Source organism: Acipenser ruthenus, chromosome 19, assembly GCF_902713425.1.
Source record: "Acipenser ruthenus chromosome 19, fAciRut3.2 maternal haplotype, whole genome shotgun sequence".
In the NCBI taxonomy this organism is placed as follows: Eukaryota; Metazoa; Chordata; class Actinopteri; order Acipenseriformes; family Acipenseridae; genus Acipenser; species Acipenser ruthenus.
In genome coordinates, this window is record NC_081207.1 from 28,202,316 (window position 1) to 28,225,327 (window position 23,012).

At 36.6% G+C, this 23,012-nt stretch overlaps 1 protein-coding gene across 1 annotated transcript; it reads left to right on the forward strand.

Moving 5' to 3' along the window:
• The first annotated feature begins 1,561 nt into the window (after positions 1-1,561).
• Positions 1,562-22,742, forward strand: LOC117424269 (unconventional prefoldin RPB5 interactor 1-like). Its single transcript, XM_034040475.3, has 11 exons — positions 1,562-1,980; positions 8,528-8,562; positions 9,863-9,941; positions 10,807-10,942; positions 16,823-16,914; positions 17,375-17,435; positions 18,501-18,669; positions 19,417-19,666; positions 19,842-19,984; positions 21,400-21,631; positions 21,814-22,742. Exons 1-11 carry the CDS (start codon positions 1,921-1,923, stop codon positions 22,000-22,002), a joined length of 1,446 nt encoding a protein of 481 aa, XP_033896366.2. The 5' UTR covers positions 1,562-1,920; the 3' UTR covers positions 22,003-22,742.
• Positions 22,743-23,012: the final 270 nt, after the last annotated feature.

Here is a 23,012-nt window from a genome sequence, read left to right on the forward strand (position 1 = left end):
TGGTTGGCTTCTGCAATGTCAAACCAGGGGGAAGGGGTGTGAATGCAGCTGTGAAAGTTGACTCCAGTGGCAAACCCTGACACCTCCCCTCTCCTCTGTGCTGTCCCTTATATATTCCATTAAAACCACAACCATCCTCTCTTACCATCCAATCTGGTTTACAGTAACCTGATCTTAATGTGTGTGTGTGTGTTTGTTAGGGATTGGTGGGTTGTGTAAGGGGTGGCTTGTCTTGTTAGTGGAGGACATTTTTGGACCACTGTATGGAAAAAAAAATAACAATGTCAAAAATGCCAGTCCTCTATGCAAAAAAAAAAAAAAAAAAAAGATAATTGGGCAGTGAACAAAACAAGTTTGAAACAAAATCAGCATTCAAATCATTAAAGAAAAGGTGACTTGTTAGCTAACTGGTCTGGAAAACTGACATAATTTCATTGCTATTAGGAGCATTAGATATGAGCTACTGTACCCAGTGTTATGAAATTGACTGACATTGAATAGAAAGAGTCATGTGCACTGGTTTCTATTTGCTACATTTTGCTATATTTGTGTAACAAGGCTAATATCTGTTAAATATTTAAAATATCAGTTTGTGCTGTTAACTTTCTTATCCACAATTATAACAATGTCTAGCTTAGTTAAAGCAAATATATGCTATGGTAAAGTACTGTAAAACTACGGTTAATTATGGTAAAGCAAAAGCCTTTTATAACAATACACTTTTCCAGATTTTTGGAACCAGTGTAGTGTGTTAAGAAAGAATTGCTTTGCCTTATAATGTCTTTCTTTGTTTTACTACATTCTTGTTTTGTTCCTTCCTTAGTTTGTGTGCCTGTACATGACTTTAATTGATTTTAGAACCTGTTTCCACTTCTTTTTTTGAGTTGTACCCTTTTTAATAGCATATCCAATAATTACTTGTGTCATGTGGTTCGTATTCGGCTTTCACAGTGTCATAGTACACCCCGGGCTCATTGTGGAATGCATTGCATGCCATACCAGTGCTTTTTGAGATCATGTGATGGCCAATAGCAGCAGCTGCTATGCTATGTATGGCAACCTATCGCCACATCTTTTATCATCTCATGAAAGGCCCTCAGTAAATATAATAAAGTTGTTCTTTGTTTAGACCTATAACAAAGTTATTTTGTTCCAGATTTAAAGCAAACATTTTAATGTAATTATGCCGTAATGCCAGTAAGAGGACATGGCAGCTTTGCAGCCAGCTGGCTTCACCGATTTCCCCTTTTTGCATGCAGATAAGCAGTCATGTGTGTAGCATAAATAATAGCGTAGTTACTATCTGTCAAGTTACAGCCTTTCTACCTGCAGATCAATACGAGTTTATTGCCGGTGGTGATATATGGTGTCATGCCTGTCGCTCATGGTGTATCATTCATGACAGCCCAATATGCTATCTATGGATCCATTATACAATGTAAAATTATGTAAGCATGATGTCTATAATATAAGTGTTGTTGTTTGAACAGCAGCAGACGTTAATACCACTTTATTAACCCTGCTCTCACGAGCTGTAGTCGCTTTGTTGTGATCAGGAGTCTTTTTTTACCCAGAGTTCAGTAGGAGGCGTACTAGCAGCAGCAGCTGTGTTGGAGAGAGGAACATGGCGCAGACTGAAAGAAGGTGCTGAGACTGTGAGGAAACGAGACTTCAGTGGTTCTTTTTGAGGAAACAGCGAAACACAATAATGCGAGTGTGAAATGGTTTCACTCCCGAAGTTCTGGATAACAACCGCTGCTCCATTGATGAGTAAAAGGAGATCAGAGGGGATAAAAAAATCCTGCAATTGCATTCATAAACATTTCTTTAGGACTCACAACCCCTGAGTTGCCTTTTTTTGAAAAAAAATAAATAAACAACAGATAACTCACGCGCATTCACATATAATCCCATCGCAAGATGGCAGAAAGAAACCTCCACCCGCAAGAAGTTTCTAGACTCCGAGAAGAGCAAGTAAAGGTAAAATTTTAAAAAAAACAAACAAACGGAAATCCTTATGGGTTAATATAAGATCTGCGTTTCCACGCGGTCGTTGTGAGTTCGCAGTGTGAGATGTTTTTTGGTTTAAATGCACGTGTTTGTACAAGTCAAGTTTTTGTTTTTGCAAAATAATAATAACGACATAACGTTGTTCAGCACCGTTGTGGGTTTTGGAAGAGTAATTGTAAGTGAAAGTTTGTAATGTGTTCTAGAAACTTCGTTGTCAATCACGTGTTGCATCTTGTTTATGATATAAGATGGTTGACTTATGCCCCCTAACTTCACTTTTTTAATGCAGTCTGTATACATAAGTACCAATCAGTTTACTGTTTTATAAAAAAAGAAATAATAATGAAGGTAGTCCACTACGTAAACTAACCAAAAATGTTGCACACAAGAGAATGAAAGCAGCGCCCGTGTGGTTGCTGCACATCGGTGTTTGTACTAATCTAAATCCAAGACAGTGTTGAGAAAGTATGGTGACAGTGTCAAGTTCCAGGGACAGGTAGTGTTGTTGCGAGGGTCTCAACAAAACATAGCCTGCTATATATACTTGGCCAGCGACATGTACAATGACTGGGGTTAAAGGTGTTTTTAACGGCACACTAGTTTTGAAGAAATCTGCTGCATTTTATTCAACCCATTTTCTTAAGAAATATTCTGGATTCAGCAATAGTCATTTAATAACAAGGCTTGATCATTTGAAACGCATTTGACAATTGTATATATTGATAACATAGTGGATTTAATAGTATAGAACAAAGAACACTCAAAAGGAGACTCTTCCCAAACTAACGTTTGTAATGAGACCCACTTTGACTGCTGCTCCTTCACTAGTTAATAGGTTTAAAACACTTTTCTGTGAAACACATGATTATATTGGTATTCATTACTTTTACAAGGAATGTGCACTTTAATAGTTAAATAGACACTAAAGAGTACTAGATTTAACAAAATCGTACAAAACCATTGTTTTAGTTATAGTGCTTTGGTGACACCTCGTTTTAAGACTGCAGCAATTGGGTCATGTATGGCAAATTCCCCTGAGAGAAATGACCTCTGTGTGCCCCATGACGGAGTGGATTTGAAGACAGACTGGACAGTGAATCCCAACTGATAGAATTAATCTACTTTTACACTGATGTGATTATCTTGGAGTGGACAGTCATTGTTGTGGGGGTGGATAAAACAAGCCCTTCCCCCTCCATCTGTCAGACTCTTCCAAACCCTCAATTACCACAACACAACATTCCCTGAATGAATGCTCTCCTCGTCCCCGCTCCCCCGTCCCCCGTGAAAAGAAAAAAACAGAAAAATGGGCACATGTTTAAGTGGGTTAAGTGATAAGCAGAACCATTTCTGCCTATAGTCGTGTGGCAACATATCAAGGTCAACCTGAGAATTGAAATCCCAGCAATAAAGCTGTTATTTTTTATTTTCTTATTTTTTTTTTAAATTAAAGTACATATTCCTTGTAAAGGTAATGAAGTCCAATATATATTCATTTTTGTTTCACAGAAAAGTAACCTCATTTTTAAAAAAAAGCTAGTGACTGACTGAAACAGTTTTACCATTTTACCAGAAGGGGGCAGCAGTCAAAAACGATCTCTGACTACTTTTGCTTCTGCAGTAGCTTGAGCATTAAAGGAAGAAGCTCTTTTTGGGTGTTCAGTTGTATCCTGTTAAATCAGCTGTGTAATAATCAACATATTTCACTAAGTCCTGCTAACTTACTCTCTTAATATATATATATATATATATATATATATATATATATATATATATATATATATATAAATCGTATACTGTAAGCACGACAAGTCTAATTTCCAAAGTAAGAAAATGTAAGATGATCGTGTCATTACGGAAACGGGATTTTATATCCTAATATGTTATCCACGGCAAGGGCTTCTACAGTCATTATTAGTAATAGTTAGCTTTTATAAACATCAACTGTTATGCAAATGTATACTATTCATATTACTTTTATACATATAATGCAAACAACGCCTCGAAAAGGGTTGTATGAGATTTTATTAGGAATTGCGTTTCACACTGACTTAAAAAAAAAATTGCTTACTGCATAATAGCGAAAAAATATTAGATTCAGATTGAATTATAAGTTTGCAACTGGGTCAAAGCATTTAGCTATTTCTTAAGTAGCTCAAGTTATGTATATGCTTACATACTGTGTGTGTGTGTTTGTGTAGATATAGATACACACAAGTAATTGATAAACTGCTAACTAAAAAAATACTTGACGATAGGTAGTTGAAAGACTCGCTACTTCAATAATTATCTACAGCTTTTCGGATGACACATAAGCCTACCTAGTTATTTCTATCATGCTATGTGAAGAAGGCGATAGCCGAAACGTTGTACAGTAGCTAATTATTAAATAAGTGAGTTATCAGTCTATCAGTTGCCTTTCCTTTAAGTGTTAGTGACTCGCTCTCAATTTTTTTTCCCCCAAACAAACCGAGCTTTGGTCTGTGCTGCCCTCTTGTGGTAACATGGTGGATTTAACTTGAACAACAGTGTACCAACATTGGGTGTGTGTCTTGTTTTGTGATTGCAAGGTTCGAATAGAAGTCTTGGTTTCTAGTTAAAGGTGTTCTAAGAGCTATGAGGGCACCCCTGTATATGCAATGTAAACCCTACATGTTCTGGAGAATGACTGTACAGTACCCCTTAATTATTGTTTTATCTAGTCAAATATAGTTTTACATTCCCTAGCCTCTGTAAATTAAACTTGAGAGAACCAGGGGTTATGAGCATAAATCATTGTAATCCATAGGATATTATGACCCAGTGCTTCTGTACATACTGTACTAGACGTTTTAGCAAAGTTGGTATTAAAACTAGTCTGCGCACCTTTTTCAAACCCAATGCATAATTCATAGTAAAAATTAGAATTTAAAAGCTCTTGTTGGAGATTTTATTGAACACCCTCTCCCATTTTTAAATAACTTGCAAGCAATATGCAAAGGAACTCATATTTGGGGTCTCTTATTTGAATGGCTTTTATGGCAGACTGATGTGGTGTATAGTATGCAGATGATCCATTGATAACAGCAAAATCCTGCTTTATGCTTGTTTTCTAAGAGCTTACCTTATGCAAAGGCCATATTCTTTATTTGACATAACCCCCCACCTTTCTATTATAGTTCCTTTAATTAAAGTGATTTATTCACAGGCACACAGCTGGCACAGGGAACTTTCTATTTGGAATCTAAGCCGCCTCCTCATTGGTAGGAGAACCCGCTCTGGGGCTGCATCCAGGGGAGCGCAATACTAATTTCATATCCCCTCTGAGTCTGCTGTGTGTTTCTGAATTTATGAATCCCTAATTTAATATATGCTTAACAACAATGACAACTATCAGTGCGTTAAATAATCATTCAGCCCTGTTTTTAGAGTGTTATTTAGAAAGATTGTAAAATTTAATTTACATTCTCTGTCTACAGGACTTCTAGCAGTTCAATTATGCCTAGATTATTTTATTTCAGTCAATTCCTCCTTAGTTGAAAATTATTTGTAAAAAGTGGAAGTATATCATGTCAGATTTAATTTTTCTAACCTTCATGATCTTAAAATAGAACCGAGCCTTATGAGTTTTTATATAGTGTGAAATTGTAACATACCACACTCCTTACTCTGCCATTCTGCCAAAATGGTTAAGACATCGCCATGGTCGCATGGCCTGATGATAGACTTGTCAGGGTAATTTAAATTGTAAAAACAATTAGCACAACTTACTCATTTCAAACCCGTCTGTTCTGTTCACATCTTTTCTCTAAGTTTCATTGGATCAGATTTCATTTTACCCAAAACATACAGTTATGGAAAAATGAGTTGCAAAATCAGTATGGCTTACAATTTAAGATTTATTTATAGAATATAACATGTTTCTTTCTTCCCACAGCTTAAAAAAAAAAAAAAAAAAAATCAATGAATCTGTCCTTTTAAAATGAATGGTGTGGTCCGTTCAATAAAAGCTTGCACATAACGCTTATAGACATATGAGATGCATAAAGACAGCAATTCACAATGCTCTCGTCTCCCTTGCCCCATGAATGCACCTCATCCCTATTCTGACCATGTTTCTGAAACATAAAGATTTCCAAATAGATTGCGGTTCTGGGATTGATTAGCAAGTGTTTCTGGCACACTAACTGTACAATGCAAATGGCTTGACTGGTCACGTTGTTGGTTGGAAATGTTCTAAAACAAAAATAATAAAAAAAAAACCTATTTCACAATGGTGATATTGTTTAATGTGATGACATTGCAGAGATAAATGTGGAATGACATTTCGCCTTCCTCTGTACCTCTACTGTATATCCCATTGTAAAACGGGGTACTACAGTACTGTACCTGATCCCAGATTAGCACCTTAAATTAACCTTCCCGTCATCCACCCCCCAGACAAAAGCATTGTTACCACAAGTGTGTTAATTTAAAACTGCATTCCCTCAAGGCATTTGCATCATGATTTTTGTTTTTATACTTGTTTATTCTGGGGAAAATGAAATGACATTCCTTAAGCTTTGTAGAGATACACTAGAACTTTTCATTCTTGTAAAATAAAAATGTATGCTGTTACTGTTTGATGCTGTTACATTACCTTCAAAAGGCTGATTTGCATTGAACGAGGGATACCACAATTCTGCACACTATTTGTTGTCACCAAGAAAAAAAAGTAATGCTCTGAAGTAATGCTCTTAAATTGAACACATGTATGCAGGAGAAGGGTTGCAACTCAAAGATGAAAACTTCTGTACTGTACTAGAACTGTATTGTACCAACTGCTGGCAGAGAGAATGGGTCATGAGGAGACTTCGCCGGTCTTGTTTTTTCTTGTTTGGTATACTTTTCCGCAGTGTTGAGGATGGAGAACTGGAACAGATATTTCCCTTTGCATGGTGTTGCATGTGATAAAAAACCCCTTGTGAAAATAAATGTAATTGTGACTTAAATTTCTTCAATTCCTCTAAGGCTGGGGATCTCCAACCCTGGTCTTGGAGAGCTACAGGGTCTCCTGGTTTTCTTCAACTGAGCTCTCGGTTACGTAATTGAACCGGTTATTGGCTTAATTATTCAAGTTAACTTGTGTTCCAGATCTTTAGCCATTGATGACATAAAGACACATGTAAAACCTGCAGGAATGGGGATCTCCAGGACCAGGCTTGGAGATCCCTGCTCTAACGTGGTGTTTTATTTTTTTTATTGTACAGTACCTGGTGGTTTAACACTGGTACTGCGCTCTGTTTTTAAAGATAAATTCATTGTCGAGCTGTTAAGGGAAAAGGAATTTACACCTTTAGTAATCTGTTAAAATGTATAGGAAAAATGCAACTTGTTAAAAATGGGCTGAAGCATTGCTTTATTTAAAAATACTGTTGTGTCGCCCCCCCCATGTAATTTTTTGTTCTGTAAAATGTTTAATGCTAATTGTGAAATGTCGGTTGTATAATTTTTTTGCAGACAAGGAAATCTTCATAGGTAATCTTCCCACAAACTACCCACACCTCCAGTTTCTTTCTCGACCAAAAAATATCCCTCTCCTTGTCCTTGCTAGTTTACTTTCCAATAAGTGTCAGTACATTTGTTACAATGTTCCTTTTATCACAAACTTAAAGGAGCAATGGGTCGAATGGTAATATACAGTGAAGTATTTGGTCTAGTTTTTCTGTTCAAGGTGTTATCACAGAACAGAAGGCCTTTTAAAATTACCATCTAAGAAGATAAAGCTGGAGATATGAACATCAGTAGCCTACAGTGTAACATGTAAGTTACTTCGGACCACGAAATTGCTCAAAAAGTGGTAATTTTTTTAAAAACAAAAACAACCAAAGTCATTTTAATTGTGTTTGTGAACGTGCCAGAATTAACTGATGTTTTATATGTGACAATTTTACAAACTGTAGATGGCGCTGTTGTACTGCAAGTGATTTCTGGTGCACTAAAAATGATTTTAATAGGTGCTGACACACTATAGAGAAGTAATATTTTGTAACTAGTGCCCTGATAAAGTAAATTCTACAAGTTACTCGTACCTAGTGGTCGGTGTGCTATTAGTTAAAATGAAATGCTTGCTTTAAAATCCCTATTTGTACTGGCATTAAAAGTGGACTAACTCATTATGTGGATAAAAGCAGGGCCCTATTGGTACATTGCACTATTAAGGCTTGGTATCTACAGTATAGAGTTTATTGATGAGGACCCCATACTGCAGAGTTTGTTATAAGGCTGCACTGGATTAAGGCCAGTGATATGATTGGTTCCTGTGGAATCAAGAGATGTTCATTGGATATAAATGCAATTCATATTCTTAGGCACTGTATATCAATTCCACTTTCTGGTTTTATATTTGAAGATAATATGAAAAGGAATAGCATAGTCATGATTATACAGAATTTCAAAGGATGATGAATGTGATGTGTGTTAACAAAAAAAAAAAAAAAGAAAATCTGTAATGTGCTTTTCTGTGTATTTCATAAGCAGTTGTCTGTTTTAATGACAGGTAGTCACTGGCTGCCAAGACCAAATCCAGCACTGGTAAGTCCAAGCTTGTCTCCACTGAATAACTAATCATTTACAATAGAGTATGGCTTGAGTGCCTATACAGTATATGCAAAGTGAATATCCTTTGTATAAGAATTACTGAGGCAGACCTAGCTTTATACCAGTGTGTGGTGCAGTAGCAGTGTTCCCATTACAAAATACATTTTTAAAAAAGCAGAGAAGTATACATGCGGTAAGTTGTATGCTTTTGCAGTTTTGACAAGTTTGTAGAATTGATAATCTAGCGGGACCCACAATCATTCTCTTAAATGATATGAGACATACAGATCATGTAGCCTGGCACAACCATTTACTTAATTTCAAACATAATCTTTGCAAGAATGTCCTGTTTTTTACTCGCTATTCTAAATAAAATACATATATGATAGCAGGAATGGCCTATAATTTTACAAACTCAATCATAATATCAACATAAAGTACACCATATGGTCATTGCAATGAAGTAAGTGTAAAATGTCTGAATAGTTAATGTTTCTGATTTTTAGAGGCTAAGTTTTGCTGTAGTGCATAAGTCTGCATACAGATTCCTTGAGTCTGTGCTAACATTACATTTTCCCAGTAAACCCAATTCCCAGTTTTTGTCCTGTTTTTATTTTAAGCAATTATTCAATTTAATTTAAAATTAAAATAAATTAGTATTTCTTGGAAGATAATTATTTTCTTAACTGCATGTTCATTAATTGAAAGTTGCATTACCTAGTACAATTCATTCTCCCTTGATGAAGGTTCGGGTCTGAAATAATCTTTACCTTGTGATCATAGTGAAAGTTCCTTTTAGTGGTTGTATCTTTTTACGATTGGAACTAATAGGGAACTTATTCAGAGGTTTCTAAATAGAAAGACACATTTAATTTGGCAGTACAGTATATGCTATTTTTCATAATATAATTTGAAGATTTATTATTGAAACATAACTTTGGGTAAAACTGTGCCAGATTTTCAGACTGTTACTCCAGTCTTTGATTGTTAATTTTACTAAACCAGAACCAAACAAATATACCCTATCCATACTACTTAAATAATGCGCAGTCGAGACCACATGTGTTGAAACCACATGGTTGCCATTCCTAATTCAGTTTTTAAAACGTGGTGATCGTGCATTATTTAGGTAGGGTGACTAGGGCCTCTTATAGTTGTACCTCAAAGCTGCTGAATGAGTTATTAAAGTTCTGGATCTTAAAATACAACCTTTTATTGATGTGATTTATTTTTTTATTGTTTATTTTGTTTCTTGTGTGCAGTTATAAATTGTCAATGCTGAATATTTTAACAGGAAGAAAGTCCAAAGCGACTATGAAGCTCTTCAACAACGGCTCAGTACATTGCCGGACAAACTATCGTATGATATTATGGTAAGTGCCAACTTCAAGCATCGTTCTTATGTGTGGTATAGAAATATCAAGTCTAGTCCAGCTTGCTTAGAAACACATTCCTGTTATTTATTCATAGCAAACTAAATAAATACGTCTTTTAAAAAATATTGGTGGTTTATGGGTTGAATATTTTACCTAGTGCACACTCATTTCTAATTGTAGTGTATTGCTTCAGTCTCTTAATGGTAGTGGCTTTTAGTTATGTTATTCAAATATTGTAACTTTCCACTTTCACCAGTATCATTACGCCCAGGTGACCTGGTTTTACATTAAAAAGTGCTTCTATGGAATTAAAGTCCATTCCTTACTTAATTCAATTCTTCCTTCTGGCCTAAAGATGTCACCATTCTGAGCATGTAGCCCCTTTTGAGTTCAGAATGATGAATAGGCATTTATTTATAGCAGGTGACCTACCGGATGAGGTAGGATGCCTTGATTTTATTTTGAGACAAATGGAGTTGAGTGGGATTAAAGCTGTATGCCGTCTGGCCTGTTGTGTCTTTAGAAACATGTAATTATTATTGTAGTAAGGGGTTGGGGTTGTTAAGGAGACTTTACCTGATGGCAGGATCTTGTGATCACAGTCCCACACCTCCCTCCTAGTGTGGAAAGTACTTGGGTGTGTATTTTTAGGGTGGACATACTGCATGTGTAGATGTGTCAACTTACTGGTTTAAACTTGCAGTATTTGTTGGTCAAATCCACATTATTGTGGATGAATTACCTGTTCTGGCTATTTCAAGATCACAGTAAGGATTGTTGGGCACAATGGCTTTTGCAAGGCTTTTTGCATCTGAATTTAATTCTCTTCAGGGGTTTTGTGACATCTAATTTTTTGTGACAGGTACCATTTGGCCCTCTTGCCTTCATGCCAGGAAAGCTTGTCCATACAAATGAGGTCACGGTTTTGTTGGGTGACAACTGGTTTGCAAAATGCTCAGCAAAGCAGGCCAGTAACCTGGTGGAGCACAGGAAGAAACGTAAGTCATGTTTACACTTTATAAACCACGAATTAAGCCTGTCAGCACTTCTGTGGCAGAAGCTTTAGCGATCACCTGATGTCTGGGTACATGGTGTGAAATTAAAGAATCGAATCAGTCTTGCCGCTGAACATAAATACACATATGTATGGTCAACTTTTGCTTTAAATTTATAGTCTTTTCCCTGTTTTCCTAGTAACTGCAGCATGCATCAGCAAAGACCAGTTGGTATTCATTCGCATAGAAAGGCCAACCTGAATGGGATGGAGAAAGTAAAGCTGGTACACCAGTGGGTACTCTGTGGAGGTTTTGGTTGAAGTGCATTAGGAGGGCAAGAAGTAATTTTTATTACTCATACTGTGATTTCAATTAAGAAAATTGATGGGACTGTAGATATTTGTTTTGTATGCCATTCATATTACATGCTTACCAGAGCTACATACTGTAGTCACATACATAGTCTAAATGTAGACCTAATACCTTCGTTCTATACGCTAGTCGGACATATATAGGTACTGGTTAGTGGTATATATAAATGAATGTTTGTATAAATAGGTTTACCCAAACCATGTCACTGGTGACAAAATGGGGAAGTCCATCACTGTTTCATTACCACTTCAGGTAATAGAGGGGTTGACCTGTTGCTAAAACAATCCTCTATTGGAAGACTAAACTGTTCTGTTAACTGCTGAAAATCATACAGTAGTGTTCTACTTGGACCAAACCTTCTCAGGAGGTTTGTGTTCAGACCCCAGCTTTGCTAACAAATATAAACTAAGGCTAGCGATTCAGCTACTTGCCAGATCTCAGCCATTCACAGCCATTCGCAGTGACGCATCCTGGGGTTGGTGTGGTTTGCAGGTGTCTTCCAAACACAGTAAAGAAGAAGGAAGTGCCTGTGAAGCTGTCAGCCCTCAATGCCCCCTCTCCCAGCAGGAGGTGCTGGAGCCAGCGGTGTGTGAAGTACCTGTGGGACATTTAGCAGACTGCCAGTGAAATCATCAACCAAGCAAATTGAAAACACCAAAAAGATCATAGGCATTTCATCCTGTGTTATTGCTAGGAAAGCTTGCTCTAAGGCAAAGTTGAAATTGTTTAAATTATACAGTGTTTTTTTTTTTATATTCCAGATCTGAGAGTCGAGTAAAAAGCAAGTAATTAAACAAAAAAACAAAACAAACCCAACAGATGGCTCTTTGTGATGAGGTCCACATTCTTCTAAAAGAATAATTTATTTTTTAAATGGTGAATTCCATCTTATTTTACTCAACATTCCTTCTGAAATAAATGTATATATATATATATATATATATATATATATATATATATATATATATATATATTATAAAGGTAATTAAATATGAGATATTTAGCCGTCTCTTGGTGTGGTATATTGTTTCACAGCCTTCAATTATTTTTAGTGCTCAAGGTCTTACATTTTTCACCTGCTAAAAGTCAAGGAATGTATCATCTTTCATTTAAATTGTCAAAGGTATATAGATTCTGTTTTAACAAATAATATACTGCTTACTATTGCTGTCCCTGCCTCAGAAAATAATGCTATTGGTCTGACCTTGTACCTAAAATATTATTCTTTTTAAATGTAAACTTGGTTAGACACATTATCTTACTCGGTTTACTGAAGCAAAAACATTCCATAACCTTAACCTTTTTCCTGACCCTCTTGCTTTTAACAACTGCCTACATAGTTTTCTGCTGTTATGTGATCATGCTTGGATGAAATCTGTCAAACAGCTCCTTGAGTTATTAGGCTGTCTGCATCTGACCTTTCCACAATGAAAGATATATGACTTAAGGGCTCAGATTTGCCATGGCAACGGGTCCAATTTGCTGCCGTGAGAAAAGGTCTAATTGTTGCAGAAATTTAATGATCTAGAGCGACATCAGGGCTGTGAGATTTTATGAACTGTTTACGCTATAATTTTCCTTTGTTAATGCATTCAGGCTTAACCTCTCAGCTGCTGGTTGCTTTTGTCTTGCCAGTTAGGCTCCCTCTTCACTGTGCAACATTTCTTTATTCCACTGAGGGAGGTTTTAACAAACAATCCATGGATGTGTAGTTTTTTTTTATACATTTATCTGAAGGCCAAGTAGTCAAAAAGTGAAATCTTTTACTGTGACTGACGGTGTCTTTTGATGTAGCTGTAGCTGTGTCCATTTTCACTGAAGGAAGTAAAGGAAAACAATTGATTGTTGAGCTTGAGCAAAATTGCATTGAAACTAAGGGTGAATGTACTTTGTCAACTGTGATTTTCACTATCTAGCTCTATTGACTGCAACTCAAAGTGGTGATGTGCTGTGTCACAAAATGTTAATAAAAGCCAATCTTCCTGCTGTGTTGCTTTTGTTTCACCTTCAGTCTGTGACACTGTCTCAGTCTCAGAATACAGATCTTGACAGTAAATAGATAAGACTTTTTAATTTTAAAATAGCTTGGCTTATTTATTTCATACATATGTAGAAAGGGCATCAGTATATAACAGTTGAGCCTATATGCAGAGCAATATTAAATGTAATTAATCTTGTATATCAAGTTTTAGGTAAGTACTGTAATAGCAGTGCCATTTTCTGATGTTTGGAACCCACTGATCTAGCATCCTTGTGTATCGAGGTTTGTAGGCTGATGTCAGTATTTTGTGTTGGTGTACATAGCAAGCAACACACTGTTTTGAACTATGATACAACGTAGCTGATAGTGACAGTTGCTATTGAAAGTTACTAGATGTGTACGAGAGACTGAATTCACAGATCAAGCTAGATGTGACCCCTATTTGAAACTGCTTAAAATATATAACTATTTCTGTTTTTCCTTTTACTGTAGTTGTAGGAATAGCTCTTGGAGATGGTCTGTTATGACACAGTACCAAGTTAAGATGAAGTACATTTCCATTTTAACCACAAGAAACAGAAACAGTTGCTACACTTGCCATGATATGTACATACAATGTCATATTAGACTTTTAGCATTGTCTTTTTTTTTCCCCCATGGTCTGATCTGTTTTTGAAGATCTTCCACAGCCATGTGGAGTAAGAGATTAACTGACTGTCCCACAGCCTGTCCATAAGAGTGTCGGCAGTAGAGATTATCAACCGCCTAAAAACATATCTTGAGTATCATGAGCCCAGCAGCAGGAATAAAAAGCAAACATATCGGGGACAAGGTGTGCAACTGCATGGAGGAAGGCATCATAAGTTTTTTTTTCTTTTTCTTCCACTTGTTTATGGTTGGCTTATTGCATTAAATAAATGCTGTATATCATACACCATACCAGTCTTAAATAACATCTATGAATTGTAAATACTCAAAACACCTTTGGCTTAGACCTTAGAGGATGCAATGACACTTTTTCCACTCTAGCATTCTAGTGCACATTGTCGATGAAACGCATATAAAAATAGGGCACTGGCCATGGTGCGACTACATAAAATTCACTTGAAAAATCAAAAACAGTTGTAGATTAAGGGGTCTAAATATGAATGTTGCCTGTATGCAGCCTGCAGTTTTGAGGATTGAAATGTCCAAATGTTCCTGCTCTAATTGCTTGTGCCACTAGGGGTCAGTAGAGATAGTTGACTCTTGTGACTTTGAATAGACTTGTGTATCTTTTAAATACTCAAGGATAGACAATTGCCTACAGGAACAATCTTGCTTGGCTTCTGAGTGTGCCTAGGAGCTATGGATGCAGGTTACTGTTTATTCCCTTAACCTTTTTAATTACAAAAATATCTTTATATGGCTGAAACAAACATGTCGCAATGTAAACCTTGATTAGCACCAATGTAGACTTCCTTACCTGAGCTGTAAATTATAGTGTTTCAAGATTAATGCTAATCAGGGTGTTTGAAGGCAAGTTAAAGATTAATTTAAATACACTCATGGTGCTTCTATTTTTCAAGTCTTATCTTCTGGATTAAAAAAATACAAGGTGCTTTAAGTGTTGAAAAGCCTCTTATTTTACAGAAAACACAAGCACACAATGGCACATGTATTGGAAGCAGAAGGCTACTGGGGATTATGGCCTACTGTAATTTGCATTGGCAAATTAGTCCTGGGTCATTAATATCAGATTTCCTGGTCAAAGATGATTCAGTGAGTGTTACTGCATCATTGTCAATATCCAAATGACTTTTAATTACAGGAAGACATTTCCTTTTTTTAATAGCAAATCCAATATGTGGTTCTTAAGAGCTCTTGAATCTTTAATCCATTCATTTTTCTTCAAGCTTGAGATAGGAATAAGATTGGTGTTGTGTTTACAGTAAATCTGATCTATTTTATATGCAGTTTGTATGTTTAATTAACATTAGAGGTCGGCACGGGTAGAAAATCCGGAACCAGGCAGCTGCCGTGAAATACCCGGGTCTTTTTCGGGTAATTGTTTTAAGTGCATGATACGTATTTAAATACTATATAGTACATATACGTTTAGTCCCTTCAGATCTGTAGACTTGTGTAGCCTTTTTAAGTACTGGAAACATCGAAATAAAAAAAAACCTGTCAGTTTGAATATAGTTATTAATGTTAAATGCGCATCATGCTACGAGTTTCTTTGCGACTTCTAGTGGCCATATTCCGCTGTTTTAAAACATGGCATCCAAGCAAAGGAGTTTTATTTTTGTACTGTAGGCTACATTAAAGTGTTTGTAATGTATTCATTTACTGATTTTAGAAGTTTAATTTTAAAGCATGGTTAATATAATGGGTCAACGTTTTCGTAAGTGTTTTTCTCTACTGATTTAATTTTGTACTTTTGCATCTTACACATTTTGGAGTGTGTATGCTTTTTCTTTGTTAATATACTTCACTAAAATAAATAAAATGTTTACGGTTTGGGGTATACCGCTCAATACTTTATGTATTTGTTTATTTATTTTTAATTAAAGGCTACTTGGTCTTTTTTGTAAAACTATATCTGCGCAATAATTGTCGATAAAGCATTCCGTATTGGAAGCCACACGGTTATTATTATTATTATTATTATTATTATTATTATTATTATTATTATTATTAATGGATCACCGAGATATCGCTGACATAAACCCAACAGGATGTTATGTTGTTTTCTTTCCAATTTGGTCCATGAGAATAGCCTCTGCAGTTATTAATATTGAGGTATACTTGCTGATGTGTGTTATTCTGTAAAACCTTGATATTATGTCAGTTAAGAAAAGGCTTAATGCAAAGCTTGTTTTAACGTTGTCTGTATTGTGCCGGCCAGGGACCCACACTTACAACTGCATTGTCATATTTTCTACATTTTCTCAAATTAATAATCGATACCCGGTAGTAAAAACAGACCCAGGTCAGGTATCCGTGCCAACCTCTAATATTTACATACATACATACATGCATGCATGCATACATACATGCATGCATGCATACATACATACATACATACATACATACATACATACATACATACATACATACATACATACATACATACATATTCCTTCAATTTAAAGGGTGATGCACTAGCTCAAACTAAATCTTCTCTTCAATAACAGCAGAAGCTGGAAAATAGATTATTTTAATATAAATACACCTGTCTCTGGGACAAATACATGACAGAAATTACTTTGCCAGATGTTGCTAAAATAATGCAAGACGTAGATAAATAACTTAGTACAGTTCTAGGCAGCACATAAATATAGGCATTTTAATAATCTTTTCCTTGACCCCAATGTATGTGAGTGAAATATGCTAAAACTAATTGTAAAGACTAGGTATCGACTAATCTTTAGTTATTTCAGCCTGTTCCTGGCATAAGGATTAAATGTTGATAATTTCTCTAGGTCCTACTTTTTTTCCTGCGTAGTAATGTGCTATTCATCTTTTTCTTTCCTTGTCCGTTTCAGATGTAAAAACTGCACTGGATGACTTGTACAAAGTAGTGAAGAATTTTGAAGCCAGAGTCGGATTCACAGAAGACCTCGAAAAACAATCTTCTGTAAGTTACAGTAACTCCAATAATGATCCTTTCATGAGAACCTGCTTGTGACAACATAGCATCCAATAGAGTAATCAGCTTTTTTTCTTTCTTTCTCTGACTTGCTATATTTGAATAACACTTGGGAAAATGACGCTTAAATTATACAAACTCTGCCTATCCTATTTTACAAGACAGGATAATAAGTAAGAATGTATTTGCACAGTGTAATATATATGTGCCAAGAGAGTGTTGAGAATGAAATGCTTCTAATGGGCATTTTGCTTCAGTATGATGTATTTTTTGATTGCAAGAAATAATAGCATTCTATTACACAATTGTGTATTTTGAGTGCTTTTCCTGTTTATGATGCAGGCACCATTTGCTGTTTATTTCTGATATAGGAGGTTTGAACAAACGCACCTTATTTAGTGCATGTAGATTCTCCCAGTGGTTTCTGAAACCTATTCTTCTTAATTAGGAAAAGGGAGACTTTGTGGACATTATAGAAGAGGTTGAGAACGAAGAAATCCTTACCAAAGGTATTGTTACATGCTTGCTAGCATCTCTTCATTACTTTCATATTGCTAAGTAGCTAGGAATGCAATTAACAGCAACATTTTCAATTTGTGGCTACAGTTGTTTTTATTCACAAGTGTATAACAAAATAAAGCAAAGTACTCTGATTGGAATTTATTACCTTGTGCCCTGTGTAATTTCAATTATGTGTGTCAATTTTAAAAATCATCACGCATGTGCTAATAAGTTATTAGCTAATTTTTAAAGCGTTTCACACGTCATATCTGGAAAATGTTCAGCAACTTGGGGAATTTTCAGAGCACCAGCAAATATTTACTGATTCCCTCATTAGTTTTGAAAGCCTGCCTGTGATGAAGCGGGCGGTGAATGTCTTAAACCAAACAGATTATCCAAACTTTGAGCTGACCTTTTCCAGTAGCTGCCCAGTGTAGAACAGTGTGGAGATTTGCTCCCAGGAGGCCAGGCTCATCTTTTTCCAGCTCTGTCCATCTGGCTTTCGTTTTAACCCTTTCCAACTCAGTAACTGAGAAGGCAACCCTTAGAAATCTAAGCAGTTCAAATTTGCATAGTGACCCAAAGCCATATGGAGCCATCTTTCCCTGCAGCTTTGTAGAGTCTCGTATTTGTAATTGCACAACACTCATTTTTGAGTTCCAATAAGAGCAGTTTACTATGAAGTGGACATATTTTGTTTTGCATCTAGTATAATATTGTGTGTGTTTATCTGTGGGTCATATTGAGACATTCTGTAATATAACAGCTGTCATTATTAGCAGAAAAGCATCATTTTAAAAACAGGTCATTTTTACTTGCGGATAAATGGAATGTATAATTCTTAGTGGGTGTCTCATGTGAGTTACAAGGCTTCTCACGTATTGAAAATTGGTCAACAAATATATGGGGGATGAATTGCAGATGGAATCTGAACAGGTAAAATTTATATTTTGACCAGTGGTATGCTTAGTTAAAGTAATCAATCCGCAGTTAATATATATGGGAGTACTTTGTGACTTAATCAGCATAACCAGTGAACTGAGACTATCTCCTCTTCTCTGCATGCCCCTCAGGAAAACAAAGAACTGCCCACAAGCCATATTCCAGACCGAAAAACCAAGATGTTTTTGAGTGTGGAGAAGGCGATCCCAAAGCCACAAGCCGTATACTGTCTGAAGAAGAGCTGTGGGCCAGACTGGACGAGTTGGAGACGCAAGAAGAGCTGCTGGATCAGAAAGATCGGTAATGCAAAAATATCCAATCAATCTTTCCTGATGAAAACACTAGGGCCACGTGGTGAGCTACCTGGACCTAGAAGTGTATTGAAATATTTATATACACACACACAGAGTTCTACTTGTGCAGTTGACCATTGATAGTATTCTTTCTATATGGGCAACAGTGTGGAGTAGTGGTTAGGGCTCTGGACTCTTGACCAGAGGGTTGTGGGTTCAATCCCAGGTGGGGGACACTGCTGCTGTACCCTTTAGCAAGGTACTTTACTTAGATTGCTCCAGTAAAAACCCAACTGTATAAATGGGTAATTGTATGTAAAAATAATGTGATATCTTGTAACAATTGTAAGTCGCCCTGGGTAAGGGTGTCGGCTAAGAAATAAATAATAATAATAAATAATATAAGAATTCAATATCTACTAGTATTTCAAAATAAATTTTCCTACTTATTAGTGATGTCTTTCAGCCTTCTAGTTTGATATGTTTTGAAATATATAAAAGATTCTAATTTTACTGACAGACATTTCTTGGAATCTGTAGTTTGTGTGCATGCTGGCCTGTTACCTTTTATATGCTGTGCACAGCACAGACCTGAAACCAGTAGGTTGCCTGCAAGTGAATCTGCAGTACATTTCATACAGCACGCTAGTGTATGGTCCTACTAATCTGTTTTTTTGTGTAATTAGTTGTTTATGCATTTGTTTATTTTAATTGCAATGATCAATAAGTGACGCTATCTTAATCCCCCTGTCAGAATATCTTACAGTGCAGATACAAATGGGGACGACACAACATCCTCTTCGTCTGAGGAAGAGAAGGAGCATCTGAGCAGGAACTTGCCTTGCCTGCATGGAGAGGAGGGCTGGCCTCCAGTTACTCAGGAAGACTCCAGACTGATCACATGCCAGGCGAACGGCAACGGCCAACATCACAGTGACGATGAAGATGATGAAGGGAGCTGCGTGCCAACGATTTACTTCACTCACACAGTGGAGCCAAAAAGGGTGGGTTTTGACAGAGTGGTTTGCAAATTTACTGGAAATATTTAGAAACAATACTTTAAAGAAACAAAGGTAGATGTGCATGGACTGCATGTTGACTTAGTTTCTGCAGGTTATTGATACTGCTTTTTACTGCCCTGCAAAAAACATCTCAACTGTGGTTTTCTGTCAATCCCAGGTCAGGATAAACACAGGGAAGAACACCACTCTGAAATTCAGTGAGAGGAAGGAGGAAGCCAAGCGAAAGAGGAAAAATAGCAATGGGAACGGACACTCGGTTCCAGGACTCACAAAAATTAAAACACCTGCAGACCTTTACAGGTAACAGTAACATTACCGACCCAGTGGTCATGAGGTTAGTATAGTGTCTAACTCGAGATACGTTTAAGTCTGGTTGTCCAATCCCGATTTCACTTACAGGGTCACAGTCTGGGACAGACGCAGATCAATGTAATCTCTTTGGTAGGTAAAATAGACATTTTGGGGAAATTTCTTGCCAGAGCTAGTTGAAGAAAATGTATACTGTTGTATTGAATCCTTGTGGAACACCTTAGGAATAAACCGTGAAAACATACAGATCTCTCCAACAGCAACATACACATTCCATATTTAAAAAAAAAAACAACCCCTAATGAACTACACATGCTCGGTTTGTCAAACGATGCAATTAACTCTCCAAACAACAAGCAGCAAAGAGCATGTCTGACACTGTAAACAGAAATCACCATTTTAATGTTTCTTATTGCCAATTAAGTCATAACTGTACATTAAACAGAACAATGCGTTGCTGAAAGCATATCTTCTTTTTTCCATAAATTAGTGTCTCTTTATCCATAATCCATAACCTCCTCACAGCCATCTTTGATTTAGCAGCTGTCTGCCTTCCAAATTGCAGCTGTTTTTGGCTGAATTCTTGCTTTCTTTAGCATGCTTAGAGGTCACAAAACATAAACAAAAATTAAGCTGATATTAACATTAGAAACCTTTAAAACTTTGATTAGAAAGCTTGATTTTTCTTTTATAATGTATCATTTTCACTCCCAAGACAAATACAGGGTTTGGACCTGAGATTGAAAATGGTAGTCACATTTTGTTACATTAGACTAATACTCTGAACAGGTGTAGGGCACAGCCTTGGGATCTGTTTTGTGACAAGATAATAGAGCCGACTGCCTTTGTAAAAAGGGAAAGGGAAATCAATGTGTTTGCCTCATCACCAGCTTCCCAGCTGGCTGCAGATCGGGTATTGGCAGGCGTCGGTCATAGGGGACCTTGCAGCTGTGCATCCCTAATTCTCAAAGGAGTCCACTGAAGCAAAGCAAGGCCCTCCCTCAATAACAGGACTTTCTGGGGAGAAGCCCACCTTACACTGTTGTTGCTCCTGTTTTTCCCAAGACACTTTAAAATCTCTCACATACACTGTGATTCTATTCCAGTGCAGAGTGGAAAAACAGACTGTGTAGTTGAGCAGGTTTTACTGTAAGCTTAATTTGTCACACCTGGGTTTAATTAGACAAACCACAAAGCTTGCAAACAAGCTTGGGTCGGTCAAGTCTATTGTAAAGCATGGAATGGTTCAAACTGCTGTTCAATGTGAGGTGATTATAATTTTTTTATACTACACATTTCTGAAAATATTAACAATTTATGTAAATGTATCTTCTGTCTGACAGACAGACCTGAGATAATGAGACCCCTCTATGAAGTTGCTTTTAAGTGGTTGTTTTTTGTTTCAGGCTGTTTGTCGATGTTGTGAACGGCGAGTTGGTTCCCCGCAAATCCATCCTGAAGTCTCGTAGCCGGGAGGACAGTATGTGCAGTGACACCAGCGAGAGCAGCGACGACCGGCGGGGTTTCTGTCGCAACCTGAGCCATGATGAGTCCACACACAGCGACACCAGCGAAGGGGTTCTGCAAGAGGAGGAGAACTTCCCAAGTAAACCTCTGCCACTACCGGGGGTCTTTGAAGTAAGACATAAACAACTTGGTTCTGATATTGCAAACGTCCCAGTCCTTATCTCCTAAAGTTTTTTTGCAATTTGGATTTTACCCAAATTTTAATAAATAAATAAATAAATAAAAAGTCCACATCTACGCCTGTTCAAGTCCATATTTCTGCACACACAGATGTCTCTGCTTTTTCCGGGCAGGCATTTTCGGGAACAGTGGTGGAAAAGGACCCTACCCAGCCATCATTGATTCCACACCTAACCATCGTTTCTCCAGCCCTTCCCACAATTCCTGAGAGGAAGGCAGAGGAAGTTGTGCCCCAGGTGCAGAAGGAACTCTGCAAGAAGGTATCCAAATTCAAAGCTGCCAGGATGCAGCAGCAGATTTAACGCCTTTTTTAGGTTTATTTTTTACTGGAACATCAGAAACTGGACTGGTGACTTCAGTCTGCATTGATCTAGTCTCAATTTCTCATTTTTAATAAGTTGTCTTCAAACTGTAAAAGTACATTATTTCCGTAATTTTCAGTAGGCTGCATTATACTTTTGGATACTGGGTTTGTACCCTAGCGCTTTGGTTCTATTGAGGCAGCACCTTAAATTCAGGCTTTAAAAAAAGACAGGGAAAAGAAAAAAAAATGTAGCCTACAGATTTTTTTTTTTTTAAACTCTGAATGGCCGTTCATCCTCTAGTTTTATGATCTGTGAATTAGTCTAATACTCTGTACTAAGGAAATTATTTTGTTGGTGACTGTGATGGCTATAATATCAGTACTTTTTTAGGAGCTACATGTTGCTGGTGTATCATTTTTCTGTCTGCACAGTTCACTTTCTCAATTTATCTTGCATCTAGTGTTGACAGTCAAAGCTCATTACCAGCATATTATTTTTAAGATTGTTATCCTAAAGTAATCAATTGTACCTTTTCACATAGACTTGAGAAAATCCAACTTGACTGTGGATACATTTTAAGAATTTCTGTGTTTACCTAGCATTGCTTTGTACCTCAATTTTCTTTGCTGTACAACTGCTACAACCATGATGGTTGATTTGAGCTAACTGTATAAAGATAAATTTGTCAGAAATACTGTTAAATTTAATTGTCAAATAAAACTAGTTACTGAAAGCTTTCTGCTAGATTTTGTACCTTTTTTTTTTTTTTTTTTTAATAGTTGGTTTAAATGCAGTATGACATTTTGAAATTCTGTTGGGAAAACCTATTTTCAAGATGCCAACCATCAATAGTGTGTATCCTGTGAAAATAAAAACTGCATTCTGCTGTTGTCTTTAACCGTAGAATCCTTCTTCGAGACTGTCTATATTAAAGAGTAAAAAACTAATTGTTTGGGGTTGTTTAATTTTTACTGCCCCATTTCATTTCATTCTGAGTTCTTGTTGCA